A 16,956-nucleotide genomic window follows, 5' to 3' on the forward strand; every position below is an offset into this window, starting at 1 on the left:
ATAAGGCACTGTCTGCACTGACCAGGAATAAGGCACTGTCTGCACTGACCAGGGATAAGGCACTGTCTGCACCTAGAAGAGTCCTTTGGGTGTGGTGTTGTGGAGCATTAAAGCAGGTGGCGTGGGAGAAGGAGAGGAGTTAGGGAAATTCTGGAACATTCTAGGAGACTCTTAAGTATAGCATTTGGCAGCAGGGAGATGCATGGGTCCAGCCTCTACTAACTCCACAAGAAGAACTGCCTCCATCAACAGAATCCACAACATGCAACTAATTCCCTGAGGTCAGACATGTCCTCTCATGGTCCTGCACCCACTTACTGGGTTCAAAATCTGTTACACAGTACCCATCAATAAACGAATGGATAGAAAAACTATGTACAGTCACACAATGGAGTACGATGCAGCACTGAAAGCAAGGAGCTCCTATTACACAACATGGGTGACCCTGGAGGACATTATGCCAAGTGAAATATATCAGTCACAGAAGGACAAATACTGCATAACACCGCTGTTATAAAACAGGACTGACATGGGGGATTGGGTGGAAACTAAGAAAAGAGGGGATAAATAATGAACACTGCATTGGAACTGGTCAAGGCAATAACTGTTTAAAAGGGATATATGATTAGGCATTATTATTATGATAACAGCCCAGAATAAGAGGTGTACAGAAAAGTGGACTGGGGAAGGGGTGAAGGGAGGGAGGAAATTATGCAACAATGAAAAAAATGAATTGGGGAGGGTATAGAGGAAATGTGTGACAATGAATGAATGATCACAGTAAAAATGTGCAACAATGAATGAATGATCACAGTGGCCCACAGACTTGATAGGACCATATTCATAGAAATAGGGTTTGTTAGGGGCATTGTTGTTGTTGCTGCATGCCATCATTTCAGACCTGACCCATAGTTGACCCTCCAGGGGGTTTTCAGAGTCAATAAATCACAGGGAAGGCAATTGTCCATCCTTCTCCTGCAGAGCAGCTGGTGGATTCGAACCACGTGCCTTTGGGACCACAGGGCAGCTTCTTACCACTAGGCCACCCGAGCTCCCTAACAAGCTATAGTTCAAGTTCACAACAACATATAATTCTTCAGTTTAGAGAAGCTTCTCATTTCTTTCTCAGTTAACAGCAAGATACAATCCCTGGTTCAGGAAGCTCTGGTCCCAAAGGACTATTAGTACATTCCCTGATGCTGCTTCTTTCCTGGTGGTGAGAGCCTCACTTTGTGCCACTGAATCTGTTCCTTTTTAAAAATTTATTTTATTTTGTTATTTTTTTGTGTGTACTGTCAAATCAGATCTGACTGCTACAGGAGGAGATTGTTCCTCCTTCTCCAGCAGAGAATCTGGTGGATTCGAACTGTGCATCTCTGAGATTGCAGTTGCAGCTTCTTGCCACTAGGCCACCAGAGCTCACCTGAATCTGTTCCATTTAATAGCGAGACTAGCCAGTCCCCTTGCAGATAGACTGACACAACCTATGGGTACGAGGAAGAGACGGCGCATGTAGCTCTTTATGCCTATAGGGGGCCTCAGACTTCGTACACGTTCCAGTTACGACAAATTGCACTTGGGACCACTCTCTTATTTTGTTTTCTATGTCTTTTCACTAATAATAAGAACTACATTTATTATTGCAGCATGTAAGCTGCTGATGCCCTCATTCTTTTTGAACGCCTTTGGGTCTATAAAGATACTGATAATAAAAGAGCTCTGGTGGCCCGGTGGTAAGAAGTTGTGCTGCAATCCTGAAGGCAGGCGGTTCGAGGCCACCAGCTGCTCTGCGGGAGAAGGATGGGCCATCTCTTCTCATGTGATTGAAACTGCCTCTGAAAACCCACTGGAGGATCTGCTATGGGTCTGTTCCGACTCAACGGTACACAACAACAATAAAAGAACAATAATGATACAACCCAAATCAGAACCAAATTATGCCAGAGTTGACAAAACATAACCCCTCATACACCTGGGACCCCCGTACACACTTTAGTAGAGGTCTAGAGCTTTTATTAACGTGTGTAAAATGTTTAGGTCCCAGCACTTGGCATATCAGCAGCCATGTACACACGTCAGAAGGGCCGATTGCTAGAATCAGCGTTAGTGTCACAAACAGGGCTGGTGCAGGGCCTTGACCTCAGCAAGGACTCAGGGTGTTATTTGTTGACTGGATGGCTGATGAGTGAGTGCATGAACTAGCGAATACTGTCTTGGATGGCTGGTCCTGCCAGAACCCCTGCTGACCGTCTCCCTCCTTCCTGGCCCAGCCTGTGAGCGCAAGAACGTGGAGGCCGTGCGGCTCCTGGTGCGGTACAACGCGGACACCAATCACCGCTGCAACCGGGGCTGGACGGCGCTGCACGAGTCCGTCTCCCGCAACGACCTGGAGGTTATGGAGATCCTAGTGAGCGGGGGTGCCAAGGTGGAGGCCAAGAACGCGTATGGCATCACCCCGCTGTTCGTGGCCGCCCAGAGCGGGCAGCTGGAGGCCCTGAGGTTCCTGGCCAAGCATGGTGAGTGACCAAGGGTCCCTGGGTCATAGAATCATGCGGGGCACCACTGGGAAGGACTTCGGGGCTCCCCTCTAAGGGCATCTTTCTGGAGTATGGGGCTAAGGAGAATTCTGAGGTAGAGTCAAGACTCGGGGAAAGAATGCAAGGATCCATTTGTGATGTCTGCAGTTGGGACAATCACGGGAAGTGATGGTCATGTGTTACCTGTTTATAATCACTCCTTAGAGGCAAGGTAACATATGTTACCTGTTTATAATCACTCCTTAGACGCAAGGATAAGGAGGCTTCATCTCTCACACTTGGACACGCTGTTGTTGTTATGTGCCGTCAAGTTGGCTGCGACCCATAGCGACCCTATGTACAGCAGCTCAGAACCCTGCCCTGTCCTGAGCCAGTCTCTCTAATTCCAACACACTAATCCCCATTGCCCCAGTCACTGTATCAATCCATCTCATCCGGGGTCTTCCTCTCCTGTACTGTCCCTCTACCCCTCTGAGCATGATGTCCTTCTCCAAGGACCAATCCCTCCTGGCCACATGCCCAAAGTATGTGAGAAGGAGCTTCAAAACCCTAACCTCCAAGCATGTTGTTAGGAGAGGCAATTTCTTGCAAAGGACCATCATGCTTAGAAAGGTAGAGGATCAGGCAAATAGGGGAAGACTTTAACAGAAATCTATTGACACGGTGACTGCAGCAGTGGGTGCAAGCGTGTCAGAGACGATGAGGATGGCACAGGATAGGACAGGGTTCAGATCTGTTGCTCACAGGATCACCAAGAGTTGTACTTGACTCAACAGCACCTAACAACAACAGCAGCAATCTAGGGCATGCCTTTGAATTGCGGTATTGGTGGAGACTATAGGCTATACCACAGACTACTACAGAAGTGGCGTTCACTTCCTAACAACATGCCTCTGGAAACTATGAACTTTGAGAAACAATAGTTATTGAAAGGCTTCAGGCCCTTGGCTCATAGCATCACTATGAGTCGTGTTCGACTCAATGGAAATCATCATCATCAACAACAACAACTACTACTGAAAGAACAAACAAATTTGTCTTCCAAGAAGCGTAGCTGAGTGCCCCTTAGAGGCTGAGGAGTTGAACATGTTACTTTGGGTATGTTGTCAGGAGGGCCCAGTCCTTGGAGAAAGGCAAGGTGCTTGGGAAAACAGAGGGTCAGTGAAAGACAGGGAGGCTGTCGATGAGGCGGGTTGTCACAATGATCAGCTTGAACATGGCGGAGACTGTGAGGCTGGGGCAGTGCGGGATCAGGCAGCTTCGCTCTGGTGAACGTGGGTTTTTAGGAGTTGGAGTTGACTTTGACTTCAAGGCCAACAACCATCTAGCTCAACATCCTTGTTTTGCAAATGAGGAATCTGAAGCCCAGAAAAGGGAAGTGACTTCTCTAGGGTCATGTAGCAAATTAGTGGTAGGACTCATCAGACCCCGGGGCTCCTGACACCCTAACCACTTCCCTTTCCAGTGTGTCACATTCAGAGCCAGAAAGAAGCCTTACACAACAGTTAGGTCACGTCCTCGCTTTGTAGGTGAGGAAACGATGAACCAGAATGGGAAAGTGATTGGTCCCACAGCAAACTGGTAGCAGAGCTGGGGTTTGAACCCAGGTCCTGGGACTCTGTCTGTGAAATATCTTTACACACTTAACTGGGGAAGTTAAAAATAATATTGCCCACATCAGAATATTCTAGTAGAATATCCAAGACAAAGCTCTTATATCCTGGTATTATATTCTGGTCTCCTGAAAAAAGCCCCACTGAACTCTTTTCTGGCTTCATGGTAAGTAACCTGCACATACATCCAACAATAACTGCTGCTAATGAGTAGATTCTAACCCGTGGGCACCATCCATCAGGCGACTGAGGTTGTAAATCTGCACAAGAGGGAAAACACCTCATCTTTCTCACATGTGTTGGCTGGTGGATTCAAACCAACAACCTACTGGTTAGCAGCCCAACACACTTCAACACCAGGGTTCTTTTCTCTAGTAATGTTGTTGTTGTTGTTATGTATCAGTGAAGGGAAACTGACTCCTAGCTGACCCTCCGGCGGGCTTTCAGAAGCTGTAAATCACATGGGAGGAGGTTGCCCATTCTTCTCCTTCGGACCAGCTGGTAGATTCGAACCACGTGCCTTTGGGTTGGCAGCAAAACTGCTTTCCATTAAGCCTCCAGAGAACAAAAGGAAGCCAGAGCCTGCAGCCGGATTAGACAACATCCTCAGTAAAACAGAAGAAAACTCAAATCTGTTGCCACTGAGTGGGTCCCAGCATCTCAAGACCGTCCACTGGGTGTCCATGGCAGTGTGTCTTCATAGGAAACTGTCCATCTCTTTCCCAAGAGCCAGTGGTGGGCTCAAACTGTTGACCTTTCAGTTAGTAGCCCAGTATGTTATGCACTATTCAAGGTTGTGAGGATGGCACAGGATAGGACAGGGTTCAGATCTGTTGTTCAGAGGGTCTCTATGAATCATGCTCAACACAACAGCACCTAACAACAACTACTACTACTTAAGCATGGCGTGATTGTAAGGACAGTGCAGTGTTTCATTCTATATTACATATAGAGTCAGAGGAGACTCAGTAACACCTTACAACAACAACAATGGCGTGCCAGACTGGGGCAAACACAGACACAAGAGTTTCCCCACAGCCCCACAGAGCAGAAGATGTTCTCATCCCATTTTGTAAATAAGGAGTTCACGACCAGCCAAAGGTCTAACACAGTCCCAGCCTGGATTCTAACCTGGCTTCCTCTGGCTGTAAATTGCACGTGCTTTCCAACCTGTCACTCCACCGTGAACCCATGAGAGCTAACAGCGAAGACAGTGTCTAGCCAAGCTGACTTCTTGGCACAGTTGGGAAAACGGACCCAAGATAAGCACAGACTGGCCAGCTTACGAACAACGGGACACAGGCAGGGTCTGGAGGCTGGATGCTCAGTGGGCATGGAGAGCTAGCCCACACTCATCATCTACCCCAGTCTCGTGCTCACACCTGAGGCAGGATCTGCCCACCCCTCAGACCAGGCTCATTTTAATGTATATATTTATTTAAGAGGGAGCTCTGGTGGTCTAATCCATGGGGAGCTGTGCTGACGTAGGGTGGCATCTCTTTCATGATTTGTATCCACCAGCAGCTCTGAGGGAGAAAGATGGGCAATGTCCTCCCGTCCCATTTACAGCCTCAGAAAACCCGCTGGAGGGCCAGCCATGAGTTCGGGTCCCACTCGACAGCAATGAGTGAATTTATTGACCACATACCAAGAACAAATATGCATACACTGTGTTTGGTCCCTAAATGACAAAAAAAGAATTTAACATTAATTTCTCTATGTCTCCACACTGTCAACTACCTGTCAACATGCTGAAAGTCAGCAAGCTAACAAAACTTTCCATTTTGATCACTTGAACTGCACTGTGGGTAGGCAGTATGGAAGGGAACAGAAAGGGTATAGACCCTGCTCCTGATGTGAGAGAGTTCTTCAAAGACAGGTCTCTTAGAAAAGGTCACTGAATTGGTCCCATCGGCTGACGCTCCGGGTAAGGTGAAGATGGTAAGAAGAAAGAGTCCAAAGAAGAAGTGTTATGCTCAGAATGATATTGTGAGAAACTAGTCCCTAAATTATGAGGAGTTGATCAGGATTGGACATGTTTAATTAAGTGGAAGTAGTTTTCTTATGTGGAAAAAAAATTATACTTAAGAGTGAGATGCCAGACCTTTGAAAGAGCCGGACTTTGAAAATGACAAGTCACCTTGCTCTCTAGCGCCCCCTCTGGGGAGAGGGCAGAGCCAGCCTCCCTGGCCGGCCTCTCCACCCTGGATAAGTTATTGTCATTTGCTGAGCACTTGAGTGACATAAAGATTAAGGACTTGAATTCACTCAGAGGCGCCTCCGGAGACATGCCTGACAATTAGATTTTGAAAACATAAAATGTTTTCCCTGGGACAATAAGTTGTTGTTGTTGTTAAGTGACGTCGAGTTGTAGACGACTCATAGCGACCCTATGAATGAAAGACCTGAACACTTACTTGTATAACTTTCATCCTTTCTCCAGATTCATAGAGTTTCCAGAGGCAACCTATTTATGGAAGTGGATGCCACTCCTGCTTCCAAGTTTGTTTTAATCGGGAAGCTCCACCAAACACTGTCCACCATGGGTGACCGTTATCACATTTGACACATCAGGGTCACAGTGTTCAACTTCACAGCGACCACGAGTTACCTCTGTATGGCAAGTGGGACAATAAGCACATAGCAAAATAAACAAAGATAAAATAAGATGTCGGAGATTGTACAAAACGTTGAATCCTGACAAGAGTGAGTGGACTGAGGGCTGGACACTTACATCCAAAGGCGGATAATTAAAAATGGTATTGGAGTTCTCAACAAAAATCATGGGAACCAGACCATAAGGAAGCAAATATTACCACATAATAAGGAAACAATGTTTTTGATCCCTCAAGCAAAGGCGCAATCAAGTAAATAAGATGAGAGTATAATAGAGTTTTCAGATACAAAAGCAAAAAAAGTCCCGTGGAGCAGTTCGGCTCTGCGAGCCAGGGACTAAGAGTGACAGCAGCCAGGGCCCTGCTCTGCACCAGGCACTCTTCTGGAAGATTCTCTTAGGTGACCTTGCTGACTCCTCTATCACCCCAAGGCAGACGGGGGAGATGCAGCCACATCCTGTTGTCTTTCCTTTAGACTCGGAACCTGTCTTATCATTGCTGATCATTTTAAAATTCACCAGAAAGGCTGAAGTAGCAGAACATTCCAGGAGAATGCAGTTGTGGTTAGCGAGGCTTTGGTTTCAGGCCTCTCTGCCCTTGAACTACTCTGCTGCCTTCCGGTGGGAGGAGTGGAGGAGAGGCTGGTAAACCCGCTGCACCTCTGTTGGCAGGGAAACCCAGCAGGAGATGGAGGAGGTTCAGGAGATTGGGCTGAAGGCAGTCTGACCTCTGGCTTCCCCCTTCCTCAGAGCACTGTGGTTTGAGTTATATTTAAAGGAGACAGAAAGCAGTGCCCCCCTTAGTCCTTATTCCCAATGATGAACACCCTGGGGTTTTCCCTGATTAGTGACTGCTGTAGCATGCTTGGGTAGCAGTAAGAAAACTGCCAAGTGAGTGGTTTAAAGAGCAACATGCATAGGGCTCTGGGGGCTGGAAGTCCAGGTCAAGGTCCCAGCCGCGCTGTGCCTTCCTTCCTCTGTGTCTCTCCTGGCTTTGGAAGGTGAGACTCTGGTGCCCCTTCCCTACAAAGGTGCCTTTTCACATCTCCTCTTCCCCAGGGAGTCTATGTCTATTTGGCTTGTGCATAATGCACCACTTGGGTGAGATTAGGACCCACCCTCAGTCATCTGAATGTCTATTAACTGATGACATCTTCAGAGAACCCATTTCCAAACAAGATCACTCTCATCAGAGCGTAGGAGTGCAGCCTGTCTTTTTGAAGGACACAGCTTGACTCCTGTCGAAGACTGTGTCCTCTGAGAGTGGAGAAGCCCCTGGGAGTGAAGGCTGGGGTACGGTCTCAACCATCCAGGCATCTGACTCCAGTTGTAGCTTTTAAAGTAGGGATGGGGAACAGGGAAGCCTGGGAGTGTGGCTGAGGCCCGGGCGTCCGTGTTTTCTTCTGTGACACGGAGAGAAGTTGCTGCTGGTGTTGGGAGGTGCACGGAGCTGCCTCCAGCTTGTTGTACAACCGTATTTATAACAGAGCAAACCTGCCTGATCCTTAACCAGCCTCGCAGTCTTTTCCATTGTTGTGTCACTGTCTCCGTCCATCGCATCAAGGACCTTCCTGTCTTTCCCTGGCCCTCTTTGCACCTGACCTCACAGGCTATCTCCCCACAGGGACCACAGGCATGAGACACCGTATGGTACCGCCTGGTGCGTCCTGAGTGCTGAGTAATGTCCATCACCATGACACCTGTGAGAGGTCTCAGGTCAGGTGGGGACCGCTGGCCTCATGTAGCCATGGGGAGCTTGCTGGGGAGTTGGGTGGTCTTAAGTGTTCACGTCTCCCTTCCAAGCGCCGTCGTCGTTGCTGGGCGTGTCAAGCCCATTCTGGCTCATCGTGTCCCTGGAGGACAGAGTAAATGTGCTTTCGTAGATTCTTCTCTTTCTAGGAGCAGATTGCCAGTGCTTTTCTCCCGAGTAGCCAAGGCATACACTCGAACCTCTGACCTCTTGGTTAGCGGGCAAGCGTTTAATTATTGTAGCCACAAGGCTCACTGTTCAGATGGAACTGTCTGCTGCACTGTGGTGGTTAACGCGCAGTGCCCGGCACAGGACCATGACCGTCCTGAGCAGTCATCACGCGCTTCTCCCTCTCCAGGCGCTGACATCAACACGCAGGCCAGCGACAGCGCCTCGGCCCTCTACGAGGCCTGCAAGAACGAACACGAGGAGGTGGCCGAGTTCCTTCTGTCCCAGGGCGCCGACGCCAACAAGGCCAACAAGGATGGCATGCTGCCCCTACACGTGGCCGCCAAGAAGGGCAACTACAGGTGAGCCCCTCCTCCAGGTGCCCACTCAAAATAGCCTGCCCTCTGGGAGGACCAGGGCGACGATTTGGGTGGAAAAGAAGAGAGAGAATGTCCTAGTGGGTAGAAAGCATGAGATGAATGCCTACGGAGCACAGCCACGGCGATCAAGAGCAGTAGGTCAGAAGGGAAACGCCAGTGCTTCATGCTGTAGACACATTACTCCATTCAACATCTCTGTTATTCAGGTACTGTTACTTTTTCCATGTTTCGGATGAGGATGTGAAGGCAGGGAGGTAGAGTGACTTGTCCAAGGTGGCAGGTTTTCAATTGCTCCAAGTGTCACCTCTGTGTTGTTGTTTACTGCTAGGTTCTGTCAAGTTGACTATGACCAAAATGACCCTGTGAACAGCGCATCTGTCCCCTGCCAGCCCTCTGGCATCCTCTCCATCTCTGACATACTTGAGCCCTTTGTTGGTCACTGTGTCAACCTGTCTTGTTGAAGGTCTTCCTCTCTTTCACTGACCCTCCACCCTTCTCAGCATGATGCCTTTTTCTAGGACTGAGCCCTCCTGACAGCAAGCCCAAAGCATGAGGATGAGGCTTCAGCATCTTTGCCTCCAAGGAGCACCCTGGTTGCACTTTTACCAAGACAGACTTCCTCGCTCTTTCGGCAATCCAGGGGTGTATATTCAGTACTCTTCTCCAACATCACAATTGAAAAGTATCATCAGTTCTTGCTCTGTCATCGTTATTCATTGTTAGACTATCAGATGATTGTTGCTGTTGCTGTTAGGTGCCATTGAGTCGTAGACGACTCATAGCGACCTGATGAACAAAAGACCTGAGCACTGTTCATAGAGTTTCTGGAGGCAAGCCATTTTGGATGTGGACACCGCTTCTGCTTCCAAGCTTGCTTTAATCGGGAAGCTCCACCCAACACTGTCCACCGTGAGGAACCATTATCAGATGCACAGCAAGTAATTTAAAAGATCGTGCATTGGATCAGGTGCACCTTCATAAACCGACACAGGTCACATCTATAGATAGTTGTTGTGTGCTGTCAAGTTGGGACCGACTCACAGCTGACCCTCCAGCAGGTTTTGAGAGGCATTAATCACATGAGAAGAGATTGCCCATTCTTCTCCCTCAGAGAAGCTAGTGGATTTGAACCGTGTGCCTTTGGAATTGCAGTGCAGCTTTTTAGCAGAGCTCCCTCACCTCTGTAGGAATGCACGTTTCCACGCCTGCACATGTGCACATACACATAAGCAGGTTTGGCACAGAGCAGGTCAGCCACATTGGCAGCAGGGTCATCTGTGGGTTGCCGGTTCCTGTGTGAAAAGAAAGTTTGCCATCAAATTTACACAAAACTCTGACAAATGTCACCCCACTGTGACCTAGTGACCCAAAAGCTCCATGTGTGTTTGGTATATAGGACTGTTTAAGCTGTAAAGTGGACTCTTATTTTGAAAAGCAGTTTTTCAAGAAAAGAGATTATTAAACTCTGATGTTACCACAGCTTTCTGGGTTGTGAGGTTGTTTCTACCATTGGCAGCATCATGAAGATGGCTCCACAGTCAACACTCTTGGCACCAGCAGCCAGGAAATTAAAAGACAATTTGCATTGGGAAAGACTGCTGTCAGAGACCTCTTTAAAGTACTGAAGAGCCACAGTGTCAGTATACAGACTAAGGTGCACCTGATCTAGACCGTGGTTTTTGCAATTACTTGTTATGCATCAGAGAGCTGGGCAATGACTAGGGATGATAGAAAGAGAATTGATGCCTTTGAGCTGTGGTGATGGAGAAGAGTATTGAATATACCATGGACTGCTAAGAGAACAAACTGGTTCATCCTGTAGAGGGTTAAACAAGGCTGTTCCATGGAGTCAAGGATTCTGAGGCTTTGTCTGACATACTTTGGACATGTTGCAAGGAGGGACCAGTCCTTGGAGAGGGACATCATGCTTGGGAGGGTGGAGGACAGCACAGGAGGGGAAGACCCTCGATGAGATGGATTGATTTAGTGACTGAGGTAATGGGGTCAGTGTGTCAGAGACAATGAGATTGGCACAGGATAGAGCAGGGTATAGGGCTATTGTACATAGTGTCGCTATGTGTTGCAGGCACCTCAACAGCACATAACAACAACAACAACAACAACAGGGGGACTACAGTATTTAACCATAAATTCATTTCCAGGATGAAATGAGTTAAACGTGTGAGCACTTCAAACAGCACCAGGCACCGAGTCAGTGCTCACAATGACTTTATCATAGCAATTCTTTACATTCAAAGAAGAAGATTCAACGCCTTTGAGTTGTGGTGTTGCAAACGCATACTATATATCCCAGGAACTGTTAAAAGAATAAACAGAACTTGAAAAAATGCAACCAGAATGCTCCTTAGCAGTGCGCATGGTCAAGCTTCATCTCTCACACTTTGGGCATGTTTTTAGAAAGGGGTTAGTTCTTGGAAAAGGGTGTCATGCTTGGACAGGTGGAGGGTCAGCTAGAGAGAGCAAGACCCTCAACAAAGTGGACTGACACAGTGCCTGTAACATGTGTCAGAGCTGATGAGGGCAGAACAGGGAAGGTTCAGACGTGTCATTCACAGGGTCACTGTGAGTAGTGGTGCTTGACTTGACACAACCTCACAGCAACACTTACACTGTGAGGAAGCCACAGGATATGGCATAGCTCAGACCTGCTGTCCAGAGTCTCTATGAGTCAAAGTCAACTCAAGGATACCTGACAACCACATCATTTAGGAAGAAAAATGCTTATAGTGCCCCAGGGGCTCAATGAAAGGACATCCTGCCTTTTGCATAAAGTAGAGAGTCCATGAAAAGGAGGAAAACTCAAGGAAGTGGATGGACACGGCGGCTCTGACAGTGGGTTTGCACACAGGGACAGTCATGACGATGGGCAGTGTTCAACGTAATCTATTGCATACAGACAGGGTCACCGTGCGTTAGAACTGACTGGACGATCAGTCCTAGCAGGTATCCCTGGATAGGGCAAGCAGTTAGAAACTACTTAGGGGCTCGGCACCTTAGAAACACAATCTGGTGGTTTCCTGCAAAAAAACCCCACAAACTCGGGCCCGTGGGGACAGCCCTGTGACACGTGGGACCACTGGACCTGGAGCTATCTAACGGAAATGATGATGATGGTGGTGGTCATTAATAGCATTTTGGTAACTGTTATTAATTACCCCTCTGGAGTAGAAGAAGGAAGTCCTGGTGGCCTGGTCTGCAGGATGTTGCATTGCTAATCAGAAACACCACTTCTCCAACTTTGAATCCACCAGCTTCTCTGGGGTAGAAAGAGAGCGTGTTTCCTCCTGTTAGGAGCCTCAGAAACCTGTAGAAATATCCCTGTGAGTCACAGCCAACTTGATGGCTTTGAGTTCAATTCGCGATGAAGCAATGTCATTCAGAGTGGTTAGCCACATGCTGAGATGGTCCAGCAGACATGGCTGTGTAACCCAGGCCCAGCAAACTCCGAGCTCCCTCATTCCAGGACACCAGGCAGCGTCCAGTCTGTTCCCACATTCCTGTCACTTTTTCGTAGTTGGCTGGGGAACGGCTGGAGGCCAGCTGTGACCTGCTGGAGTTACCAGCCCCATCGGGCTAGTGGCTCTTACAGACTTGGGTGCATTACAGCTGTTACGGAACATTTATTGGGAGTGGCCGCCATCCAGACCCAGGGCCAGGCCCTGCTGGTGACCAGCACCTCTCCAGAGAGAGGTCAGGCCGCCTGAGGCCGTACAAACAGAAATTAGGAGGCAATTAGCCCCCCTGAACGTGTGAATTTCCTTTTGAGGTTTTAGAGGCAGATTTTAGCCAAAGACAGCGTCACCAACAATAATAATACTTTCCACTGAGATCCTGGCGGGAGGTCACTGGCATCGAATTTCCAAGACGCCAAAGGGAAGCCAGCGTGCCAGGAAGCGTGGGAAAGGGCCTGGTGGCACCTGCTTCTCGCCATGGCCATGTCCTGGGAGAGCCAGGCAGGGCTTTGAGGTCACCTGTCAGCAGGGATTGGGTGGATTACACTGGCAGGGGCCCAGGGGGAGAGAGAGCAAAGGCAAGGGGTCAGGAGCTACAGCTCAAACCCAGAGCTGCACTGTGGCCTTTGATCAGTCTCTCTGAGCTACACGTGTTAAAATGAAGGCATGCCCAGGCTCCCCATGGAGCTGTCGTGACAGTGACATGTGACAGCTGCCTCCCTGGGGTATGAAGATTACCGGGTCTCTAACTTATCAGCTGCCGTGTTGCTTGAGATCTGAGGTCAGATTTCCTGGCTGTGGCTCACTTACTGGCTGTGCACCCTTACACAAGTCACATGCCCTCTCTGAGCTTGCATTTGCTCATCTGTAAAATGAGGCTACGAATGCTCATGTTAGGAAGCTCAGGTGGCCTAGTAGTGCTAACCCAAATGTGTGAGGTTCGAATCCACCAGCTGCTCCACAGGAGAAGATGACTAATCCTCTCTTGTGCAATTTACTGCCTCTGAAAAGCCCCAAGAGGGTCAGCTATGGGTTGAGTCTGACTCAATGACAATGGACAGCAGTACCCACATCACAGGGATGTGGGAGTTAATACAGCGACTTTAGCAAAGTGCTGAGAGCAGTTCATGAGGAGGCAGGGCGTCCAGTAGAGCCTGCAGGGAGATCCAGGCTCGGTGCTCACTGTCCAGTGCTGTTCAAGCCAAAGAAGGCAGGGCAGAGTTTAGACCTGCAGGAGAGGGAGCAGGCAAGGCCATTGTCAAGGGGGGGGGGGATTATTGGGACCAGATGTGTTTGTCCCTTCTACCTTGTCACACCTGGAATTTCTACTGGGGCCCCAGTATAGGATAACTATCTCAGCTCAGGAGTCAGAGGAAGCTGGGCTCTCCTGACTTCAGCAAGTCCCTTCAGCTCTCTACACCTCAGTGTTTCTCATCTATAAAATGGGAATGATGAGATGTGCTCTGAGGGTTGGAAAGATGAACTCAAATCATGTCTTCGAAGCCCTTAGATGGCCCCTGGACAGAGAGAGCCCTCAGATATAACGGGCCCTTCTTGTCCCTTCTCCACTCTGCCTGTCCCATCCTCCTGGGCAAGGTCTGACTCTACTAGGTTCTCCTGCCTGCTTCTGGTAGTAGCCTGGATCTCTGGGGACCCTCTGGTCAAATCTCCAGATAACTGAGCTGGAGATGAACACTACTCCTTAGCGCACAGCAGCTCTGATGAGTGCTTCTTTACAGGCTGTCAGAGATTTATAAGAACTCCACTTTGGAGGCCACATGTTCTTGGCTCGGAAGCCCTGCTCCAGTCTTTACTGGCTTGGTGTTCTTGGCAGGGCTGTTGAAGCTCTCTGAGGTTCCAATGGTGTGGGCAGAGCAACAGATTGCCTTCCCTGTGTGGGCCTTAGGGGAATGGCTAGTCCTAACGTGCCCTCTGCTGGTGGGGCCACCATGCGCCCCAGGGGAAATGGAGAAGTGGCTGGGCTGAGTTCCCCGCTCCCCGTGCAGGCCTGCCGTCGCCCACCGCCACTGCCCACTCGCTGACCAGTGAGTGGGTGGCTGGTGAGTCCCTCAGGAGCCCGGGTTCCCTCCGGTGCAGGCAGCCCTGTGATCCCTTTGCTTGCCCCTCTCGCAGAATCGTGCAGATGCTGCTGCCGGTGACCAGCCGCACGCGCGTGCGCCGCAGTGGCATCAGCCCGCTGCACCTGGCGGCCGAGCGCAACCACGACGTGGTCCTGGAGGCGCTGCTGAGCGCGGGCTTCGACGTGAACGCGCCGCTGGCGCCCGAGCGCGCGCGCCTCTACGAGGACCGGCGCAGCTCCGCGCTCTACTTCGCTGTGGTCAACAACAACGTGCACGCCACCGAGCTGCTGCTGCTGGCCGGCGCCGACCCCAACCGCGACGTCCTCAACCCGCTGCTCGTGGCCATCCGCCACGGCTGCCTGCGCACCATGCAGCTGCTGCTGGACCACGGCGCCAACATCGACGCCTACATCACCACGCACCCCACCGCCTTCCCCGCCACCATCATGTTTGCCATGAAGTGCCTGTCGCTGCTCAAGTTCCTCATGGACCTCGGCTGCGATGGCGAGCCCTGCTTCTCATGCCTCTACGGCAACGGCCCGCATCCGCCGGCCCCTGCGCGCTCCAACCGCTTCAATGATGCGCCCACAGCTGACAAGGCCCCAGGCGTGGTGCAGGTGAGTGAGGTCCAGGGGGTCTGGGGGGGCGTGGTGCAGGTGGGCTGGGCACAGGGACTCTGGGTGGGCATGGTGCAGGCTGGTGGGGCACAGGTGGGAGGTGGAGAGGCAGCTATGAGCATAGTCTAGTGTGCGGGGCTTGGGGGGAACTAGGTGGGCAGCGTAGAGGTCACTGTGAGCATGGTCTTGGCTGGGGGGCGGAGCTACTGGTGGGCGTGGTCCGAGTGGGTGTGTGTAGGCAGCGGGTGGGCGTGGTTTACGTAAACCAAGATAAGGGCCGTGAGTAGGTGGGGTCTGGGCAGGATGCTAGTGGGCGGGACCCAGATGGGCAAAGTCCACATAAGCCGCCATGTAAGCAGTCTAGGCCAGTGGTTGAGGCTTTGGTGGCCACAAAGCCTGGTAATTACTATGCTTTGGAGGCAATATAGACTTATGATTAACACGTTTAGAGGCGGTCTACACTAGAGAAATGAACATGCCTTGGCCGGTGTGAACTTGGAGAGCTATGGCGCTGTTACCAGGCAAAAGTCCTTTTTTGCCGTCACATGCTTTGGCAGTATTGTAGATTAGTGGTTAACACATTTCGAAGTAGCCTAGCTGTTGTCGTGTCTTAGAGAGTTGATTATAGTTAACATGCCCTGGAGGCATTGTAGGCAGACCTGAGGGAGTCACAAGAACATTTGAATCATTTTCTGGTTCTCTTGCCATGGGGAACGTAAAGCACCAGCAGAAAGCCAAGGAATCATGTGGAACTCTGGGAAATGGAAAGACTTGCCACCCCTAAGAACCTACTAGCCTATTCAGGTTAGTGGCCAGGGTCTGGAAGGGACAAGAACAGGCTGGGATAAGGTCAGCTGAGGGCAGGAAGTCAGTGATACAGAGGCAGGACCTGTCCGTGGTGCTGACGAGGAGTCAGACCTGAAGATCAAAGGGTAGAAATATGCTTCTCTTTGAAAGATTCTAATGGTGAATAGCTGTTCCTTATGGATGCCTACTATGTGCAAAGAAGTTTATATTCTCTTCACTCATTCATTGCCTTCATGCCAGAGCCAACTTCTAGCTGACCCTCAAGCAGGATTTGTTGTTGTTATGTGTTACAGAGTCACCTGTGACTCTTAGTGACTCTGTGTACAATAGCTCCAACCTACGCCAATCACACTGTCTCTGACACACTTACCCCCATTACCCCAGTTTCTGTGTCAATCCATTTCATTCAGGGTTTTCCTCCCCTGTATTATCCTTTCACTTTTCAAAATATGATGTCGTTCTCCAAGGAAGGGTTATGCTGCCTCCTGGCCAAATGCCCAAAGTATGTGAGGCAGAGCTTCAAAATTCTTGTCTCCAAGGAAGAACAGCTTGATTTCACTCTTTCCAGGACGACCTGTTTATTCTCTTGACAGTCCATGGTATATTCATTACTCATCTCCAGCACCACAACTCAAAGGCATCAATTCTTCTATCATTCTTAGTAATTGTCCAGCTCTCTGATGCATAGCAAGTAATTGTGAAGACTATGACCTGGACCAGGCACACCTTAGTCTCTAGATTGACCTTGTTGATTTTTAGCACTTTGGAGAGGTTTCTGACAGTAGATTTTCCTAATGCAATTTGTTTTTTGATTTCCTGACTTCTGTTGTCAAGAATGTTGATTGAGGAACCAAGCAAGCTAATATTATTTTTTAAAAAATTTTATTTTAATATATTTTTAAATAATTTTAATGAA

At 49.5% G+C, this 16,956-nt stretch overlaps 1 protein-coding gene across 1 annotated transcript in view; it reads left to right on the top strand.

The window, feature by feature from the left end:
- Window positions 1-16,956, top strand: part of ASB2 (ankyrin repeat and SOCS box containing 2) — a 43,360-nt gene that overhangs the window by 19,668 nt on the left and 6,736 nt on the right. The window contains exons 5-7 of the mRNA XM_006879098.1: window positions 2,271-2,516; window positions 8,873-9,044; window positions 14,669-15,233. Coding sequence (XP_006879160.1) covers window positions 2,271-2,516; window positions 8,873-9,044; window positions 14,669-15,233 — 983 coding nt within the window. The remainder of the gene's footprint in view (window positions 1-2,270; window positions 2,517-8,872; window positions 9,045-14,668; window positions 15,234-16,956) is intronic.

Source organism: Elephantulus edwardii, unplaced genomic scaffold (assembly GCF_000299155.1).
Source record: "Elephantulus edwardii isolate Elephantulus edwardi_28Jun2011 unplaced genomic scaffold, EleEdw1.0 scaffold00002, whole genome shotgun sequence".
Taxonomy (NCBI): domain Eukaryota; kingdom Metazoa; phylum Chordata; class Mammalia; order Macroscelidea; family Macroscelididae; genus Elephantulus; species Elephantulus edwardii.